This window comes from Penicillium citrinum (genome assembly GCF_028827155.1).
Source record: "Penicillium citrinum strain IBT 23319 chromosome Unknown utg000002l:1.0-3833315.0:1.0-3834789.0, whole genome shotgun sequence".
NCBI lineage: Eukaryota > Fungi > Ascomycota > Eurotiomycetes > Eurotiales > Aspergillaceae > Penicillium > Penicillium citrinum.
The window spans coordinates 2,005,428-2,025,110 of NW_026622687.1; the positions used below are offsets into that span (position 1 = coordinate 2,005,428).

General features: G+C 48.7%; 5 protein-coding genes across 5 annotated transcripts; 4 read left to right on the top strand and 1 right to left on the bottom strand.

Annotated features, from left to right (window-relative positions):
* Window positions 1-857: 857 nt before the first annotated feature.
* N7469_002573 (uncharacterized protein) lies at window positions 858-3,059 on the top strand (the record flags this gene model as incomplete). The annotated part of the gene is made up of 4 exons (XM_056641493.1): window positions 858-1,456; window positions 1,681-1,968; window positions 2,034-2,311; window positions 2,374-3,059. The coding sequence occupies 4 exons, from the start codon at window positions 858-860 to the stop codon at window positions 3,057-3,059; spliced, it is 1,851 nt and encodes a 616-aa protein (XP_056503987.1).
* A 1,324-nt stretch (window positions 3,060-4,383) lies between these two features.
* N7469_002574 (uncharacterized protein) lies at window positions 4,384-6,293 on the top strand (the record flags this gene model as incomplete). The annotated part of the gene is made up of 6 exons (XM_056641494.1): window positions 4,384-4,592; window positions 4,691-4,788; window positions 4,852-5,189; window positions 5,275-5,400; window positions 5,471-5,803; window positions 5,877-6,293. The coding sequence occupies 6 exons, from the start codon at window positions 4,384-4,386 to the stop codon at window positions 6,291-6,293; spliced, it is 1,521 nt and encodes a 506-aa protein (XP_056503988.1).
* Window positions 6,294-6,732: 439 nt separating this feature from the next.
* Window positions 6,733-14,164, bottom strand: N7469_002575 (type II myosin; the record flags this gene model as incomplete). The annotated part of the gene is made up of 6 exons (XM_056641495.1): window positions 6,733-6,857; window positions 6,895-7,165; window positions 7,225-13,210; window positions 13,270-13,454; window positions 13,517-13,660; window positions 13,721-14,164. 6 exons carry the CDS (start codon window positions 14,162-14,164, stop codon window positions 6,733-6,735), a joined length of 7,155 nt encoding a protein of 2,384 aa, XP_056503989.1.
* A 706-nt stretch (window positions 14,165-14,870) lies between these two features.
* On the top strand, window positions 14,871-18,053 carry N7469_002576 (uncharacterized protein; the record flags this gene model as incomplete). Its single annotated transcript, XM_056641496.1, has 3 exons — window positions 14,871-15,492; window positions 15,565-17,505; window positions 17,560-18,053. 3 exons carry the CDS (start codon window positions 14,871-14,873, stop codon window positions 18,051-18,053), a joined length of 3,057 nt encoding a protein of 1,018 aa, XP_056503990.1.
* Window positions 18,054-18,359: 306 nt separating this feature from the next.
* On the top strand, window positions 18,360-18,954 carry N7469_002577 (uncharacterized protein; the record flags this gene model as incomplete). The annotated part of the gene is made up of 2 exons (XM_056641497.1): window positions 18,360-18,540; window positions 18,755-18,954. The coding sequence occupies 2 exons, from the start codon at window positions 18,360-18,362 to the stop codon at window positions 18,952-18,954; spliced, it is 381 nt and encodes a 126-aa protein (XP_056503991.1).
* Window positions 18,955-19,683: the final 729 nt, after the last annotated feature.

The window sequence follows — 19,683 nt, forward strand, 5'->3', positions numbered from 1 at the left end:
TCCAATTCGCGTCAATTCCCTGCCGATCAAGCATTGAGCCGGATTCCCCACTCTACGACTCGCCTCGCAGTTCTTGCGCCACAAGGCCGAGTCTTGCATGCCGAGTAGACAAAAAGAAATCCCTCAGAAGACCCGCAAGGTAACCAAAGACACGACTTCATGGGTATAGAGCAAAGGCAACTCTTTGCTAGGGTGCTTCGTGAAGCATCGAGGGAGGTACAGTAGGTGTGCGTCAGTCTTAGGTGAACAGAGCGGATTTCTGCCGAGGGGTGAAAAAAAAAGTCAGTACATCTCAGGGTTAGCATGATCTCAAAAAGACGAGCATTTCTTGAAAACGTAGAAGAACCATGGATAATAGTAATAATAATAATAATAATAAAGAAATAGACTCGAGCAGGAAACCTCAGATAAAAAAAAAAAGAAGCGGTCCGAGGGGAAGAAGAAAGGTGAAAGAGACAAAGTCGCGTCGAGGCGTTCAGAGCGGGGAAGGACGGGCGAGGATCTTTTGGAGTCTGCCCGTTCCCGGCGCTTTTCTCCTTCTTCTTCTCCTTCTGCTGCTTGCACCCCCGCCAATCCCCTCTTCTTTTCTTCTGTCGGACTATGTAGTCATCGGGCTCTGCTTCGAGCCTTGTGACGCCCTACTTCTGTTCGAACTGCGATTTTGAATTCTTCCTTACTTCTTCCACCACCACGAAGCTCCCCAATCGCGCGCCAGAAGCTCCCTCGTAACCTCGTCTGGCTCGAGGTGTTGTGCTTCCAAACCTACCATTCAGATCCTAGGTCGACTTGTGAATCCAGCTCTTATATCTCTATTAATTCGCATATACTTTCACCATACATTTATCTATTTCGCCGCCATGACGCCTCGCCGCTCTTCACGAGCCCGCACTTCCCAGCCTTCTCCTGCCCTCCTCCAACAGACCAACTCCTCCTCCAGCTCCTCCAACTCCACTACACGCGAAAGAAGTACTAGATCAAACCATAAGAACCCTTCTCCTCAGGGTTCGTCCGGTGCTCGTTCCCAGTCCATCGACGATACCGAAAATAGCTCGAGGGCCGACCTCCCACACACACGTCAGCGCCAGCGTGCCCGCAATGACGACGATGACGAAGACCCTCCTCGGACGGGCGAAGACGAAGAAATGGATGAGGATGAAGAGGAGGAAATAACTCGTTGTTTGTGTGGGCAGCAGGATTACCCTGGATTGCCCCCCTCTCGTCGCGAAGCCCTCTTGCTCGGTCGCGAAACAATCAAGCCAGAGGGCGATCAACCTCCTCTTGATCCATCCGAACTACTTTCAGATGAAATTGGTAGCATGTTCATCCAATGCGACTCGTGCAAAGTCTGGCAGCATGGTGGCTGTGTGGGAATCATGGACGAAGAAACAAGCCCCGACGAATATTTTTGTGAGGAGTGCCGAAAGGACTTGCACAAAATTCGCGGCGAACCAAATGAGTATGTTTAAAATATTCCTCGCATTTCTCCCTTCCTTTTCATGTCCTTGATTTTGTTTTCACCCATCTTCGTTGCATTACTACTGCTGGAGCTGGCCCCAGGCCTGGTACCGACGGCGAAAAATGCAAACACGTGAAAATGAACGCCAATTGCGGTAGATATGGACCGCGATACCATTTGAAGCATTTGTTTCTCAAGGATTACCATGCTGACAATCCCGACAGCCAGCGCTCATCTACTTACCTCCCCGTCAATCCGGGCTCCTCGCCCGCCCCCTCCTCTCGAGCCTCTTCGCGTGAGACCTCCCGACGCTCCAAGGACCCAAAATCGCGTAACAGCGAAGGTGCCTCAAATCCCAAGCGGCGTTCTACCATGAACAGTCGTGATGCCGCTTACGATGAAGAAGAACAACTCCGCCGAGCTATCCAAGAGAGCAAAGAGGATTCTCACAGTCTCCCCGACGAAACATCTACTACCCGACGCGGTAAGAGGAGCCGGAGTGATAGTGAAGCGTGCGTATTTCCTGCTATGGTTTGTGTTGACAGATGTAATCCGGTGACTGATATTGAATTTTCAGAAATAGACAAGGCTCCAAGCGTCCTAGAACAAGCTCCCCATCCCCCGCCACTGTACCGAAAGAAAGCAAATCGCCATCTCAACCCCCATCCGATGATGAGTCCAAGACAAAGCCGGCAACGAATGGTACTCGAAGGCAAAGGGCAGCATCCCGGGGTCAGCGTGATCAGGAACCCACCAAGGAGCCCAAGGAGCCCGATGAGCCCGATGAGCCCGAAGTGGAAGCTTCGGAAGCGGCCAATAATCGAAAAGAGAGAACAACCCGGCGCAAGGGTGATGGTGAGTGTCTACAGATTTATATTGGAAAGTTCTTCAAGCTTACCGACAATGTACAATCATAGAATCTGAACGCGACGCAGGATCACCCGTCAAAACAGTACCAGCCGAGCCTGAACCTGCACAGGCAAGTCCGGATACCCCCACTCCTCAGGAACCAACACCAGTCCGACCGTCGACACGAAAGTCGGGGCGTCCGCCTGCACGGCGGGGCCGCGTCGGACGCAATCAATATACTAAGGACCGGGATGCCAACCGCAATGGCACCGAATCACCACGCCGAGGGCAATCTCACGATATTGGGGGAGATTCTCCACGAGTAGGATATGGCAATGCAAACGGTATCCATATCAATGGAGGAGATACTGGCCGGCCGAGCAAACCTCGGCATATGCATCCACAGCGCACGACGATGAATGAAATGAGGCGACGCGTGGCAGCTATTCTCGACTTTATATCACGGATGCAATTAGAGATGGCAACTGCCGGCGAGAACTCTTCCACGCCCACAGGAAGCGAGGGCCATGCTCAGGGTCTGCTCTTGAAGAGCATGGTCGAACAAATTGATGCAGCGGTAGCATCTACAACCAGCGATGGCGGCGAGTCAGCCCCACCCACGACAGACGGCGACGGAGATGCTCCAATCCACGAAAAGGATTTCAAAGACCTTAGCAGCGTGGAAATGATGGACGTGTTGACCCGTCATCTCTTTAAGTGGCAGCAAGAATATGGGAAGGTTGGGGAGCGGTAGGTTCTACCGTGTCACCGCACCACACGAGTCTCCGCGTTGTGTGTGGTTTGTATACATCCCAAACTAGACCGATCGTCTGCTTCTTCTCATCACGATACCCCCTTGTTTCATTTAATTTTTTGTTGCCATGTCGCCCATTGTACATTAGACCCGTTACTGCAGGCATTTGTCCTTTTTTTTTTTTGCTTTTGTCATGGCTTTTCTTGCTGCTCCCTTTACTTCTTGTTAACCATTCCCTTCTATATTGACTTGGCGTCTTGATCATCACTGGAGAGGAGGTGTATGGCTATGATTAATTACGTTCCTCATGCCTACTCGAATCTGGAGTCGTTTTTTTTTTCTCATATTCAATTTCAGGCTATTTTTTTCTTCTGGATATTGTGGGATTTCGTTTTTGTCTTTCTGGGCTCCTGTCTTTACTCTTATTTGGCTTAGGCTGGCGTTCTTGGAAAATCAGGCTTTATATATGGACTCTTTTGTAAGAATCTCTTACTGGTGAAATCGATATCACTACTCTTCTAAGATCAAATATCGAACCAATTATATTGAACAGCCTTAATAGTATGGTATCATCTGCAAAGAGACTTGTATAATACTGAAATCCCACGCGTTCTTTGAGATTTTGGCTTTATCGTCTGCAACTCAGGTACTACGGATTTCAGCAATATACTAAAGATATTATACTATTACTCATCTGAATAGCCAAGAGGTATTTGTCTCAAGTTATCTACTTTACTAGTATTATGTTTTTGTAATACGGCTGGCAATCAATAGAATAGAATTGATAATCCGTGGGGACATCCCATCTCAACCCTAATTCCACCCACGTCCGCCCTGAAATCATTGACGAGCACTTAGCTGAACAGATCATTTACCAATAAAACCATGCAAAATATAAAGTAGAGAAACTGTCTGTCTTTCCAATAAACTTTCCATCGGTTTCAAACTTCTGGCTTAACTAAAACTTGCACTCGCACATTCCCTCCCCTAACTTAATCTCCGGGTTTCTCACCGGCATCTGGAATATTGGCATATAACAGCCACCAAACATCAAATCAATCCGAAATTAAAATTATCTTATTGGTGACTCCACCCTTACCCCCCGCATTTACCCCGGATTACGGCAAGCTCACCGATAAAAACTGTGCCCTTGCTCGAGGATCCCACTATGTAGTCTTATCCGGGTAGATCTGAACAGTAGAACGTATATAAGAAAGAGAAAACCCACCCCTCGCCGTTGGCATCTGCCGTAGAGCCCAGGTACACTTAAAATTCACGGCGAAATAAGTAACACTTTTGAGTATCTCCCTGGGAAAAGTGCGACATGGACGATATAGTATCAGGGACCAAGCCTGGTACAGAGGCTATTGAGTATGTCAAGCCCGGACCGTTACAGCAATTGCCTTTGCCAGTGGAATTAGCATCGTGGAGGGAGGATGAAATTAGAATGCTTGAAAGAGGACTTGTTCGAAGATTGGATAGCTGTCTTCTTCCTTCGGTGGTGATTCTTTTTTTGATGAATATTCTCGATCGGTAGGTCCTTTTCCCCTCAGGGACTTTTCAGTTGATACTGTAAACTTGATATTATCCATTTAATCGACACAGAGTCACCACTACTAATTCTCCACTAGGAACAATATTGCAAATGCGAAAATCGCCGGTTTACCAGATTCCCTCGGCATCACAAATACTCAGTACAATACATGTCTCATGATATTCTACGTTGGATGTAAGAACTACCTGATATTCCCGATTCCATGACCGGCACGAACTAACTATCCACGCTCACCAGATATCCTCACTCAACTCCCCTCCAATTTAGTGATCACGAAAGTCAAACCATCAATCTATATTGGCATCGTCACCGCAGCTTGGGGAGTTGTCTCGATGTGTCAGGCCTTTACTCGGAACTTCGCCGGTCTCTTCATTTCCCGTCTTATACTGGGCATGGTAGAAGGTCCCTTTTTGCCGGGAGTATTCTTTTTAATGTCCTGCTGGTATAAACGATCAGAGCTACCTCCACGAATTGCTTTGCTGTACGGGGCAAATATGTTGGCTAGTGCTTTTGGTGGATTGATTGCTGCGGGTATTGTTGCTCGTATGGAGGGGAAGATGGGTAGACCAGCTTGGGTGAGTGAACTATATCTGACTACTACTTACTACCCCGAGTCCAGTTTCCTCAAGTTTTGATAATCGATTAACTGTTAATCTTCAGGAGTGGCTTTTCATTATTGAAGGATCGATGACTATTGCCATTGCAATCCTTGTTATTGCTTTTATCCCTGACTATCCTGGCACTACTAAGCGTTGGTGGATGAGTGATGAGCATCAACTACTGGCTGTAAGCGAAACCACGAGACAATCTATATCAAAGTTTCAAAAGCGAGACTGATGGTTGCTTTACATACTAGGATTGGCGTCTCCGCAATGAAAACGCTGGACTTGTTGATGATGACCCAGGTTCTCTCCTCTGGGGCGTCAAACAAGCTCTTTTTGATCCAAAACTATACATGTTCATCATTCTTCAAATGGCACTTTTAACAGCCCAATCATTCAACAATTTCTTCCCCTCGATCGTTGGAACATTGGGATATAACGAGACGATCACACTTCTCTTAACAGCTCCACCATATGGATTTGCTTTCTTCTGTTCCCTGGCCATTTCCTTCCACGCGGCCCATAAGCAAGAGAGAGGCTTTCATATAGCAATTCCGTTAGGCTTTGCACTTCTTGGTAATCTTCTGGTAAGACCTACCCACCCGAAAACTACACAATTTCAAATCGAATGTACATTCTTATACTTTCTTCATTCGGCAGGCAATGTTCGTCCCTTCTACTGGCGGCCGTTACTTCAGCATGTTCCTCATGACAGCCGGCTCCTACTCACCATATAATCTTTGCGTTTCCTGGCTCAGCTCTACACTACCCCGCCCCAAGGCGAAACGTGCGAGTGCGTTGGCGATTGTTAATTTGATGGGTGCTGGAGTTGCGCATTTCTATACCTCGTATATGTTTCCCGACTCACAACAACCACGGTACTACGCTGGTGGCGGCGTCATGAGTGGTGCGTGTCTGGTGTGTGCGCTCATGGCATTGTGTATTAAGTGGCATTTGAAGAAGCAAAATGCCCAAATCAAGAGAGCAGAGTTAGAGGATGGTGTCCTTGCGGGTAGTTCTGCGATTGCTGGAACGGCGAGGGTAGAAGGGGTGGTATCTTTCCGATATGTGCATTAAGTGAAGTGTAGTATGCCATGGTCCCGTTACAGTCTTGAAAGTTATTTCTATTATGGGAAGATGTGACAATCTATTCTACTTCTACGCTGTGCGGGTCTATTCTCTTGATCTGTTCGATTAATCTGGAACTTGAATTCTTGTTGTATTGTAGATAGCCATATCATAATACCCATCAAGCGTATATACTCCAAACCGGACAACGCAAAAACAACCAGCTCTACCAATACATACGATCCCAAAGCGGAAAAGACATCAGGCCCTTCAAACAATAAGAGTAGGACCTATTGTGAACAGAAAAATATCAACATGTTCCTCTCCGAATGCACATGTACGCCAACCGCAAGCAAAGAGACAAAGCAAACCAAAGCCAAAACTAAACCAAATTACCTCCCCAAAGGCGACTCCGAGTTCATGATGGTACAAGCCCTGACTTTCATATTTAAAGGAAGCCTTTAGTGTTGCTGGGCTTCCGCTGAAGGGCATCGTTAGATCCATAAGCAGCACTTCCCCGGCGGCTACCTGCATCACTGAGCGCGGCCATGGGGGGGCCGTCCAATGGTGTTACTCCTCGATTTGTAGCTGGCAAGATCCCGCTCCAGACGCGACGACTTCTCTTTCTCCTCGCGCAATTCACGCTCGGCTCGACGAATCTTTAGCTGAGTATCAGTATCACCCTGCTGAAGTTCATCGATGTTCTGGAGGAGACGCGCAATCTTCTCCTGGGCCTTGTTCATGTCGTCGGTAAGCTGGACATTGACCTTCTCACGTCTATCAATCTGTGACTGGAGATCCTTCACAGTACGGTCAACGTTCCGTAGAGATCGTTGCTCGGCACTATTCTTGTTCTCTTGGTCTTCCAAGTGGGTCTCGAGCTAAAACAAAAGTTCGATATTAGTCAATGTAATCTAAATATTATAAAGATATTACTCACCTCCTTAATTCGCTTGTGCAAGAACCGCACGTCCTGACTACCGGAAGAATAGCCCTTGGTTTCAAGATCAACACAGCGAAGTTGAACTTCCTTGAGCTGCTTCTCGACCGCTGCCTTTTCCTTGAAAAGCTGGGCATGGGCCTCGCGTTCAGCGGTGAGCTCTTTCTGCATCTCGGTGTTCAGAGCATCAGCACGGCGCATCTTGCCGACTGCTGCAGAAGAAACATCCTCCTGTTGAGCAAGCTTGGACTTGAGCTCCAGCAGCTCACGATCCATGCTAGCGGCATTACGCATAGATGGACTCTCGCCCTTGGCAAGGTCTTCCAGACGCTCACCGGCCTCAGCCAAGCGACCCTCCAGCATTTTCTTGTCCTTCAAGAGAAGATCACGCTCGGCAGTGACATCCTCAACGGAAGTACGCAAAGTTCGGACCTGGGAAAGAAGGGAGACAACCTTGACTTGGGCCTCGTTGTGTGCCTTGGCAGCCTCATCTCGAGAATTGGTGATATCTTGCATTACCATATCCAAGCGAGCCTTCTCCTTAGCCCAAGTAGAGCTGTTAAGGACTTCATTATCCCATTTGCTCCGAAGATCTTCCAGCTCCTCCCGCAGGCGAGTGTTCTCCCCACGGGCATGCAGTACACGCTCACGCTCCATCTCAAGTTCACTGTTGATTGTCGAGAACTCTCTCTGGTACTTTTGTCTAGTTTGCTCCATTGAAGTTTCTTTGTCTTCAATATCGATGGCTCGCTGGTTGCGGTAGTCCTCAAGCTCGTTCTGGAGACGTTGCTTAGACTGCAAGGCGGCTTGAAGCTCAGCAGCTTGGTCCTCCATACGAGCCTCCAAGGATGTGGTCTGACGCTGTAGATCCTCGATAAGACCATCCATTTCTTTTCTTTCGGACATGATTTGAGCACAGGTTTCCTCGGCTTCCTGGGAACGGGCCTTGGCAAAGTTCTCCGCACGTGTAGCCTTAAGAACTGTGATCTCGGCTTGCTCAATCTTGTTGAAGTATTCATCAGCACGTGTCTTATATAGACTGAGGCTAGACTCTAAATCGGCAGCCCTCGAGGATTCCGAGTCAAGACGAATTTGCAGATCTGAGAACTCCTGGAGGAGTTGATTGCGGCTGACAGCATCTTGATCCCTGATCTCTTGGATTTCCTGCATCTCAGAGCGGACATCGCGAAGCTCGACTTCCAAAGCAGCACGGCTGCGCTTCAGTTTCTCAAAGTGAGACTTAGCTTCTCCAAAGTCGGCCATAGTCTCGTTATGAACCTTGAGAAGAGAGCGACGAGATTGCTCTTGGGAGTTTATCAAGTCATATAGTTCTTCGTGGGACTTGGCCTGGACATCACGCAAGGACAATTCACCGGAGCGAATGCTGCGCTCCAAAGATGATACCTTCTTGGCTGAATCGTCGAGTTGGTCATGAAGGCGGCCATTCTCGCGTTCAAGTAGGTTCATACGACGAATAGAGGGACTCTCATCCTGCCAGATGTCTCGGTTGGGGGTCGACCGTTCAATCTGGCCTTGGAGATGACGGTTTTGCATCTCGGTCATCTGAAGCCTGTTCTGAAGCTCTTCAATCTCGGCTGCAGAGTCCATGCGTCTTTGGTAACCAACAGTATCAACAGTTCTGTCGGAGCGGGCTGAATCATTGGCTGTTTCGTAAACATTTTGTAGTCGGTTGGGTGTTGAGGGATTGGAGAATCTCTTCAGCGCGTTTTCAGAATTCTTACGGAAGTGCTGCGGTGTGCGATTGTTCGCCACTTCGTTCTGGTCAATTTCCTCAAGCAGAGCACGCTTTGACGAGGAGTACTTAGTATCTAGATCTTTCATTTCGTCTGCGTGACGGCGACGCAACTCAGCAAGCTGGCTCTCGGCCCGGGCATGCTTCTCCTCTGAGACCTTGAGCTTGTGTTGCACGGTATCGATTACTTGGGCCAAGTCGACCTGCTTGGAAAGCTGAGGTTGAACCGCTTCCCAGGACTGAGTAGTCTCAGTGGCCTCGGGTTCAAACACTCGGTGAAGAAGTATTAGCTTGTGGTGTAACTCTTCAACTTCTTTGTTGGTTCTATCCAAAGTGGCTTGCACTTGACGTGTGTTTGACTGAGCCTGGGCACGAAGCTGACGCTCATTCTCGAGATTGCGGTTGGCCTCTGCAAGTTGAATGTTGGCAGTAGATGCGGCCTTTTCAGCATTGCGGCTAGTCTTATGCTCCCTCTGGATCTCGTGGTTGATATCCTCAAGGTTCAAAGCAAGTTTCTCCTTTTGCTTTTCAAGGGAGGTAATGGCAAGCTGCGATTCCCCAAGCTGACGCTCCAATTTTTTGTTTTCTTCGTCCAGCTTGGCCTTCTCCTTCTGAAGATTGGCCAAGCGGAGTCTGTTGTTGTCGCTAGCCTTAGAACTCGAGCGAGCAATGTCCAGGTTCTTTTGCTGTATTTTCGTGAGAAGAGATCGGTTGTCATTCTCGGAAGCCGTCAATCGACCGCGAAGGGTTACCAGTTCTCGCTCAAGCCGTTCTTTGTGCTGATCATGGCGAATACGGAAGTTATCAGATTCAGAAATTGCATGATTCAGTTCCTGAACACGAGCAGCCAACTCGGAACGTTCCGTTTCGATATCCTCAAGCAGCTCCGTTTTCTCGGTCAGATCCCTGCGCAGACTCGAGATGCGTTCATCAGACTGGCTCTTCAACTTGCGCTCAAGCTCAGCCTCCGCATTCAATCGCGCATTCTCAACATTTGTGAATCTGTCACGAAGCTTGATCAATTCGCCCTGTAGCTCCTTTTTCGAGGACTCTGCAGCAACACGGGCCTCAGTCGCTCGCCGAAGACTATCTTGTTGAATATACATCTCTTTCTCAATTTCAATCTTTGAATTGTTCAGAGCCTCGTACTTGGTATTCAGGTCCGAGAGATTATGATCGGCAAGCATCTGGACATCATCTCTTGACTGGCGTTCCCGGCTGAGGTCTGTCTCGGCCTTGAATAATTGTTCTTTCAATTCATGCACTTGACGTTCAAGCAACTTCCTGCTTTCGCCAGCCTCAGCATCCTCAGTTCTCTTATCCTCAAGAAGCTGTTTCACGGCAGCGGCTTCCCGCTCCAGCTGAACTTTCTCCGAGCGCATAGCATCTCGCTCCGCCTGCACTTCGCGCAGACGTTGTTGCATATCATCATGCCGAACTGATAGAGATTTCTTTTCGGCTTCAATACTCTGTTTTTCTTCGCTATGCTTCTTCGCGTCGCTTCGCAGAACAGCCATTTCACTCTCTTTCCGTCGCAAGAGATCTTCATAACCTGTAGATGTGGCAGAAAGTTCGGAAATTTGCTGACGTACAGATCGATTGTCATCAAGAAGCTCGCGGACTTGCTTCTTTGATTTGTCAAGCTCTTTGGAAGTATTCGCAAGCTTCACATCAAGGTCCTGATCTGTTTTCAACAACTTCGCTTCAAGCTCCTGAAGCTTGCGGTCTTTGAGGCTGAGATGGCTTTGAAGCATCTTGATTTCTTGCATAAGCTCTTGGATTTGGCTATCCTTGCCGGAGAACTGACTCTCTGCTTCAGTGAATTTGTCATTTAGTTCAGCCAATCGCGCTTGCGCGTCATTCTTTTCAGCCTCCAGCGTTTGAATAATGGCACCTGCTTGTTCAAGCTGAGTGATACGCAGTTGAAGCTGCTCGTCTGTCTTCTTCTTTGCGTCAACCAGCTCGTCCAGTTGCTCTTCAAGGCTTTCCTGGTCAGCAATAGCTTCGGACAGCTTCTCTGCGAGTTCTCCCTCTCGGGCTTGCAAACGCTTGAAGATCTCCTCCTTGTCAAGAGCAAGGGCACGCTCGCTTTCGAGGGTTTGTTGGATCTTTTGAATCTCCAACTCAGTACGTCGTCGCTCCTCATCAAGTCTCTGGCGATCAGAAAGATCCTTCTGCATTTTCTGCTCGAGAGATTTGATCTTGTCATCTCTTTTCTGCACTTCCTTGGCTGTGCGTGTGTCGCCAAGAAGGGGCTTCATCCTGGAGAACATACGCCACCAAGGACTATCCTTCAGCTCCAGATAGGCGTGGAAGTTTTGCTGAATGATGCGGGTTGCCTCGGCACGATAGAGACGCTTGTTTGAGATTCGACGTTGAACGAACCCACGAGCCAAAGACTGGAAGCGGGTCATGATATTCCGAATGATTTCGTCCCGCTTCTCTTCCAGGTCTGCCAGGACACCTGCCCTGAAGAAAACTTTGGTGCGGCCGACGCGATACCAGGATCGATCCATACCTAATTGTTCAAGCATCATTTGGGCTGCACGCTGACCCTCAAGATAGCCCTTCGGCATCTTATGGCAGAGTACGCCATAACGCTGTCTGAACTCAGCGAAGGGTAGTCGATTAGGGAAGCCTGTTCGTGCAATACGAATACCTTCCAAAACACCATTGCAACGAAGCTGGTCCAAAACTAATGGTGCATGAAGCATCTTTGGACGCTTCTTGTGGTTTGGCAATATACATCGCACGAAGTGAGGGTGGGTGGAGTGTAATTGGCTCATCAAATTGGCAAGTTGCTCCTTGTGTCTTTGAGCGACTGTACGGAACAATCCCTTCTTCACGCGGCTTCGAGGAAAATCGACTCCGACTTCCGAGTCAGCGCAATCGGAGAAAAGATTGGCGACATGGGCTTCCTCCGAGTCAGCCAGGAGGCGTGTAATATTGTCGTTCAAGGGGTCCTTATTCTTCTCAAGCCAGTCGTGAGTTGTGTACTCCACCTCGGCAGCATAGTGTGTAAGGACAAAGCCTTGACTTAGACGAGCAGAGCGGTATTTAGGTGTTTTGCGGTCCCACAGCGAGTGAAGCTTCTCGGTAAAAGACTTATCGGTGGCCTTGGGCATCACACAGTCTTCGTCAAGGCAGGAGAAGATACCAATAGGATTGGTAAGTTCAATTAGATCAATTGTTGGCTGTAAATCTTTGCCGAAATCGATGAATTGCCACTCGATCTGTTCTCTGGCATATTCCTCTTGTTCCAAAACGAACATATGATGATTGAAGAACTGCTGAAGTTTCTCATTGGTATAGTTGATGCAGAGTTGCTCGAAGCTGTTGTTTTCAAAGATCTCAAAACCGGCAATATCCAGCACTCCAATGAAATAGTTATCATCAGCCATGGAGCGGCCTAGCTGATTGTTGATTCTGGTCACGAGGTCTCCAAAACCGCGCTCATAGATACCCTTGGACAAGGCATCCAAAGCAAGGCGAACTTGCTCGGGAGTCTGGACCTTCTCAACCCATTCTCGGCCAGCTTTGACCTTAGGGTTAAGCAGACCTTTGACAAAGGGTTCAGCGGGAATACCCAGAAGCCGACAAGCTTTCTCCATGCTAGCATATCCGTCTGGGTTGAGCGCCGCCTGCTCCGCACGGGCACTGGCCTTGGCGACAGACACATTGCCAAGATGCAGGACAGCAGCGATAGTGCGTAAAATACATGTTTGATCTTCCTCTGAGAAATTCATGACATGGAAAGCTTCAATAAGAGAGTTCCACTCATCCTGATCAGAAACTCCCACGATGGATTCATTTCCATCTCTTGTATATGCGAAATCTTGGATCTGAAGGTTGTCGAGCAATAACTTCTCTCTGGTTTTCTTGTCTGCTCCCTGAAGCAGCTGGTAAAAGACGTGATAATTACGCTCGCTGGAGTTGGGTTTAACAACTCGCGACTTCTCCAGCAAGTACCAATCGATCCACGCTCCACAAATCTGACCTGATCTAGAGAATTCAATTCTAATGAATTTTCCGAAACGAGAAGAGTTGTGATTTCGCACTGTCTGAGCGTTTCCGAAGGCTTCGAGGATAGGGTTGGCTCGCAGGATTTGCTGGGATAAGTTTGTCAGATTCTTAGTACCGGATCGACCATATGGAGTATCGGAAGTCGCAACGGCAGCAAGGTACTGGATGACCTTTTTCGTATTCTCTGTTTTACCGGCACCGGATTCACCTCTGTTGAAGAAGATTGTTAACCTAAACCTCGCAATTATAGCTATATATTCAGAACTCACGTCACAAGGATGCTTTGGTTTTCGCCCTCCTCAACTAGGTTCCGGAATGCCTCATCGGCCATAGCAAAGATATGTGGGCGAGTCTCCTCTCTCCCACGACCCTTGAACATCTTGACATATTCGTTCGTATAGATTGGAAGCGGGCAATAAGGATTGATCGTCACGAGGAAAAGTCCAGAGTACGTCTAAACTCAAAATGCATCAGCTATCATCCAACTATTTGTCTTGTCCGTGCAATGTGACTAACATAAATCAAGTCTGATTGGTATCTGGTGTGAAGGTTGTGTACGACTGAGGGTTCGTTCAAATGCGTCAATTCGGCCATATCATCGGCTTTATCAAACTTTGCAGGGTTGACCTTATCCACCTGGTCGGCCTCAACTTCGCGTTGCTAGTCAAATGGTTAGTTATGGTCTCGCAGGTAAAGCGACGGGTACGCGAGAGCTCATACTTCACCATCGTCATCACTTTGGACCAATAACTTGCCACCTTCGAGTTCCTCCAGAACGAGACCACGCACGAATGCCTTCTCGGGATCTTTCAACCAAACATACTTGTTTCCTGAAAAGTCATTGTCGCCTTCCAACCCACGAATTTGGTCTGCACTCCGTCGCATCTCCTCAGACTTGATGAAACTTGGCGCAAAGGTCCCCGATGAAGCATTGTTCCGGCCTGAATTTGATCGTTCCCTGGTGGCCGAAGTTGAAGACCGTGCGGGGGAGAGTTGTGAGACGGATGAATTGCGCAGGTGCCCTCGCGCAGACTCCAAGCCATTTGTCGGAGTGATGATAGCAGACTTTGGTCGTGTCGTCTGTGACTGTGGTGCTGGAGAGGGCGAAGAACGACCAAACGGATTAGCCCGCTTGGGGGAATTGTTTAATTGAGAGGGAAGCATGGTAGGTAGTAGTTGTGGTGTTGGGTTCAGTTAGCGCATTATTTAGAGCCCAGAGCTGTTTCCCATAGCCGTGAGTGTGATTGTATATAATATCGAACAGAGCTTCACTTAGGAAGAAATAAAGGGTGTTCAGCAGAAAAACAGAAAAATGAGAAAAGAAACAACTTGGCTGAAGAAAGTGGGCAGAAGCACAAGTGCCGGTGATGTGATGTGATATGGTGGAGTGTTGGAGTAGGCGGAGAAAGCTGTGTTTTGTTTACATTTGGCCCTGCACGGACCGGCGATCGCGGCCGCCCGAGGAACGCTGCCGGGTCACGTGAAAGCGCATGACAACATTTTCGCGGCGCTTAATTCTCTCGATCACTGTCCATCACGTCTCCAACGGTATTCCAGGGACTTGGTCGCCGTTCTTGGGCAATAATCTTCATCTCCCCCTCAGAACGTCTTCTACTACCATATATTAGTTCTTTCTTGATATTCACAGGGTACTACGGCGAGTGTAACACCTCACATCTTCCCAAAAAAAAACCATTTTGGAGCTCCAGCATACCCGCGCTTAGTCGACCGTCCATCATCATCATCATGATAGGGACGATCTAGTTTCGCTAAGGCATCTTCTTTTCATTTTGGCTTGACATCGGTTGAATCCTACTCTCTCATCGGCACGGATAGATCAGGTCTGCGTTTTCGCGACTTTCATTCCACAATGTCAAACGACCAACAACCCCCTTCATATGGAGGTCATTCAAGCTACGCACAGTGGGCGCCTCCTTATCCTGGAATGATACCTCCCCCACCGAATCTACCTCCTGGTCAACATCCACCCAATCCACCGCATCTTATGAATCCTGTTGCCCAGCCTTTTCAACACGGTGTCGATCCCAATGCGAGTGCCTTCATTCCTCCTCAAGGCGCACCAGTCGACCCAGGCCTTTTCTATCCTCCTCAATTTTCTTATATGCCACCATTTAATCCTTCACAAATTGCGCCGCATCAATTTCCCCCTATTGCCATGCCTCCGTTTGGGTTCCCCCAAATGCTTGCGCCACCTCCGGGGTCCTCACAAACTTTACTCGGGGCATCGGACGCGCAATCAGCAGATGCCAGTCGAGCGCAAACCTCTCAGGCGCAAACCAGAGCCCCTAGCTATACGAACTCACTCCACGAAGAAGGCGAAGTTGATGACGAAAATAGCAGCGCAGTCTATACGACCAAAGCCTCAAAGCCCACCAACCCCTCCCGCCTAGATCAAATCCCATCTGCTCAAAATGACGATTTGGAAGAAGGAGAGCAGCTTTCATCCCGAACGTCAAGCCGGAGCAGCTCACGTACGTGTTTTCTACGCATCGCTCTTTCTTTTTCTTTTCTTTTTCTTAGCTAACTCTGCCGTGAATGCTTAGCCTACAATCCCCCGCTATCTGTTTCAGCTGACCCTGATGTGGTCAATCGCGCAATTGAAATGCAAAAGCGAGAGGTGACAACGGCAACTTCAGAAGAATCACAGCCACCTAAGTCAGCAGCTCAGCTACGAGTTCAAGCGCAAGGTGCTCTCCTTAGCCTTGCACCTCACAATATTCGATACGAAGAGCTCGTGGCCGAAGGAATAAACCCGACACTATTGAAGCAACTTTATGAAGAAGTTGGAATTCGAATCGCTACTCCTAAGGCCGAGAAGAAAGCTGGATCAACAACTATTCCCGCAAAACCTCCTCAGGGACCTTCTTTGAAGAATTCCGTCCCTCAGCCTGCACAGCCTGCAGAACCGACGAAAAATACGGAAGTTCCAGTTCTGGCTTCAAGTAAAGTTGAGAATGAGTCGAAAATGGCAGCAACAGATTCTTCAAAGACCACGCCCACTGCCCCTCCGATGGGCTCGAACAAGCCTATGGAAAGAAAGGAAGTCATTGCTAGAATGCTTGCTGAAAAGGCCGCTGCTAGAGCAACCGAGCCCCAGGACACCCCGAAAGTGACTCCGAAGGTGACACCAAAGAGCTCTCCTAGTGCCGTTTCATCGACAGCCACGCCTGCGAAATTGAACGGGACGGGAGTGAAGGAGAAGAATAAGGCGCAAACCGAATTAGCGAGGCAACGGATTGAGCAGCTTAGAAAGCAGGCTCTGATGAAGCAACAGGAGAAGAATCGACAGCCGAGCCAGACTATGACTGTCCCAGGCCAAGTTCCGGAAAGTTCAGTACCCAATGAAGTGGCTACGCCTGTGCCTGCGCATACTCCTGCTGCTGATCCTGTCCCTGCTCCTGTCCCTGCTCCTGCTCCTGCTCCTACTATCGCACGTACGCAAGTGGTACAACACCCTCTACCTGTTCGACCTCCTGCTTCTGCCGATGTTTCAAAGATCCCAGGACTTCTCCTTGCGGGCTCCGATCAGGAAAGTACTCAACCTAATAATCCCTCGGTATCCCAAGATATTGGTGTAGACTCAACGCCGCTATCTCGTACATCGCAGCGGAAGAGGCCGCGGGCTTCTGATTTTGATGAACCTCCTGACTTGCCAAAGAAACCTTTCAGTTATTCAACCGCTCCATCTGATTCAGAAAGCAGACTTATTATTGATATCAGTGAAGATGAATCACTTTACGGTGATGATGAAGGTGCGGATATGGATGTAGACTCCAGTTCGGAACAGGAGCCAGCCTCTGCTCCTTCTCTCGCTGTTCCAAAGCCACCTCTTTCCAGAAATTCTTCTAGAGGTGGCTTGTCCTCTTCTACCCCCCAAAGCCATGATTCAGAGAGCCTCCGCAAAAGAGATCTTCAGATCCAGGCAATGCATCGCAGGATAGCAGAGCTTGAGCAAAAACGAAAAGAGAAGCTCGCAGCCAGTCGTACACAATCGCCTCTCCCGTTGGTCGCCTCAACTCCTTCGTCAGAAGAACAATCCACCGCTACAGGTGCCGAAATTTTTGAGACTTCTTCTGCCCCAGTTTCAACCTCCAAATTGGCACCTGACACATGCACCAGTGTTTCCACTCTTGCCGATCGGCCAGACCTTATCGATACCTTTTGTGAATCCTCCATCAGAGTCCTCGCTTCCATGGACATGTCGCAATTGGATAAAATTCGCTCTCAAATCCTACGCATGAAAGAGATTGAATCAGGTCTTCCAGAGCTAGATGCTGAGATCGAGTCATCCGAGCAGCGCCTCGCTACCTGCAAGCGAGAAGCCGATACTCTACTAGCTGAAATCACAAAGGGGAAGGAAGGTCGGCTTCAACTTGTAGATGAGCTCAAGAAACTCAGTGATGAGATCAATGGTCTCACATTGGAGGATTTGGATGAACTCCGTCGGCAGGCTGAAATCAAGGAGCAGCACCTCGCTACTCAAGGTAAGACAGACCTGATGGATACTTGAGTGCGCATTTTCATTAATTTATTTCCAGCTGTTTCGAGTGCAAATTCTTCTGCGGGTGCAGAGGACGGTGTTGTTCTAAGCGCACAAGTCCCTTTCAGCCCAGGGGCCGCAGCGGGTGTCTCCCAGACCCAGGTCAACGGAGCAACTGAAGGCATGGATGATACTCGGGAGGCAGAGTCCATGTCGGACTCGAGCTCCACTGGGTCTTCCATGGATGAATCCAGCGACAGTGAAAGCTCTGGCGACAACCCATCCGACCAAGAAGAAGAAGAAGAAGAAGAAGAAGAACTTGATACCTCAAGCCCTCTTCCTGATACAATTACTGGGCCCCAAGCTACATCAGAACCTAGCATCGACCACCTCAACACGGAGGTACCATGTAATGCTTTGCCCGATCGTCCACAATCGGTGGCCGAAGATGTTGATATGGTCGACAATGAACATGATGAAAGTCAACAAAAGGAGACTGAGCAATCGCGCCGCGAAACATCTGCGGAATCAGATGATTACGAACCCCCCTGAGCCTGAAACCGGCGCAGAATCGCCTGGCTCGGCATATAGTCCACCTCTCAGTCCAGCTCCACTTGCCATCTTAGATGACCCTACGCATTCCGCCCCCGAGGCGGACCTAGCTCCAGATGCAGCATTCTTGAGTGCACCTCCGGTACCATCTTGGGAGTCACGGCCGCTAACGGAGGTCCTTGGGGCGCCTGGTGTACGAACACCTCTCCGGAGACATATTGTATAAGCACTGACTGTTAGCTGCAGAGCAAAGCACCCACTATTGATTTGGATCCGAAATTTACTCCTTACACCAGTCCACTCAAAATGTTCGAGGCATATCGCTTCCATCCCGACTTTCTAAAAAACGTTTCGGGCGGCTACCGTTCGCTAACATACAGTCATGATATTGATACGATGAAAATGCTTTGTCCGTACGAGTTGGCTGGTGGTGTGTGCAACGACAACACCTGTGGATTCCAGCATTTTCGAGACATTACTCCAAGCGGTGCGTCGACGAACTGAAGCCGAGTACCATACCCCAGATGGTTCCCATTTCTTTCTCTGTTTTACTATTCTGCCCCCATTTACCACGCGGATGAGCGATTCTCGAGTCGAACCCGCTCATTACCCATTACCCATTACCCACCCTTCCATTCTTCTATGCTTTTTTTTGTCTTGCCCGGTCTAAATGCTGACCACAGTGCTATTAACCTCGACAGATGACAAAATTCTAGTCCAAATGGGGGCTCTCCGCGAGGGCCATTCCGAAGAAGAAAAAGAAACGTATCGCACCGGCCTGAAAGAAATCATCAACGGCATGCGACGTGACAAGGTGAAAGATTTCACTACTGTGGCCAACGAGATTGCCGCATACCGTAGGCGCGTTCTCCAAGACCCAACACGAGTCTTGCACCTGTAACTTTTCGAGAAGTCCACAAGGTGAGCTGGCATCGCCTTTCGACCATTTGCTGGCGAGTATTCGCCATCATTCCCTCTTCCCACCACTCTCTTACGATACCCCTTCTATCGTCCTCTTGACGCCCGAGGTGTTTTACCCCTTCCATTTCTTTTGCCCTTTTCGCTTTTGTCTGCATTGCATTTAGCCAGCGCGGTGTTTCCTGCGTTTGAAGAAAAAACATTCGCCCACGACTGGGCAAATTTCCTTACCACCTTGGGTCCTCTGGGTTCCCCCATTAGAACGGCATTCCGCGTCTTTCCAGCTGCTGGTCGTAAGGTTGCAGTTCAGCTCGGCGCAGATCGACAACATCACGCGGTTCCTGGTGGATGGGTTTACTTCTCGCTGTTGGGGAGGTTGTATGATTACGATGCGCGGAGTGGTCTTCGCAGCACATATTCGATACGAGTACTAGTACCGTGAATACAATATTTCAGCAAAGCATTCGCTTTTTTACTTAACTATATAGGTAGTCCTGAAATTGGTAAATAAATTTTCATTATTTGATCATTTCGGATTTTTAAGCACTGGTAGATTAAGTAGAAGATCAATTTCAATGAACCTTGAATTTCACAAGTGCTGGGTGCCTGCCGGAAGTTAATTGAGGTTGAGGCTGCGAGTCACATGGATGTCCTTGCAATATTGTCCGGAGAAATATACAAACAACCTCTACATCAAACTTGAATGACTCAA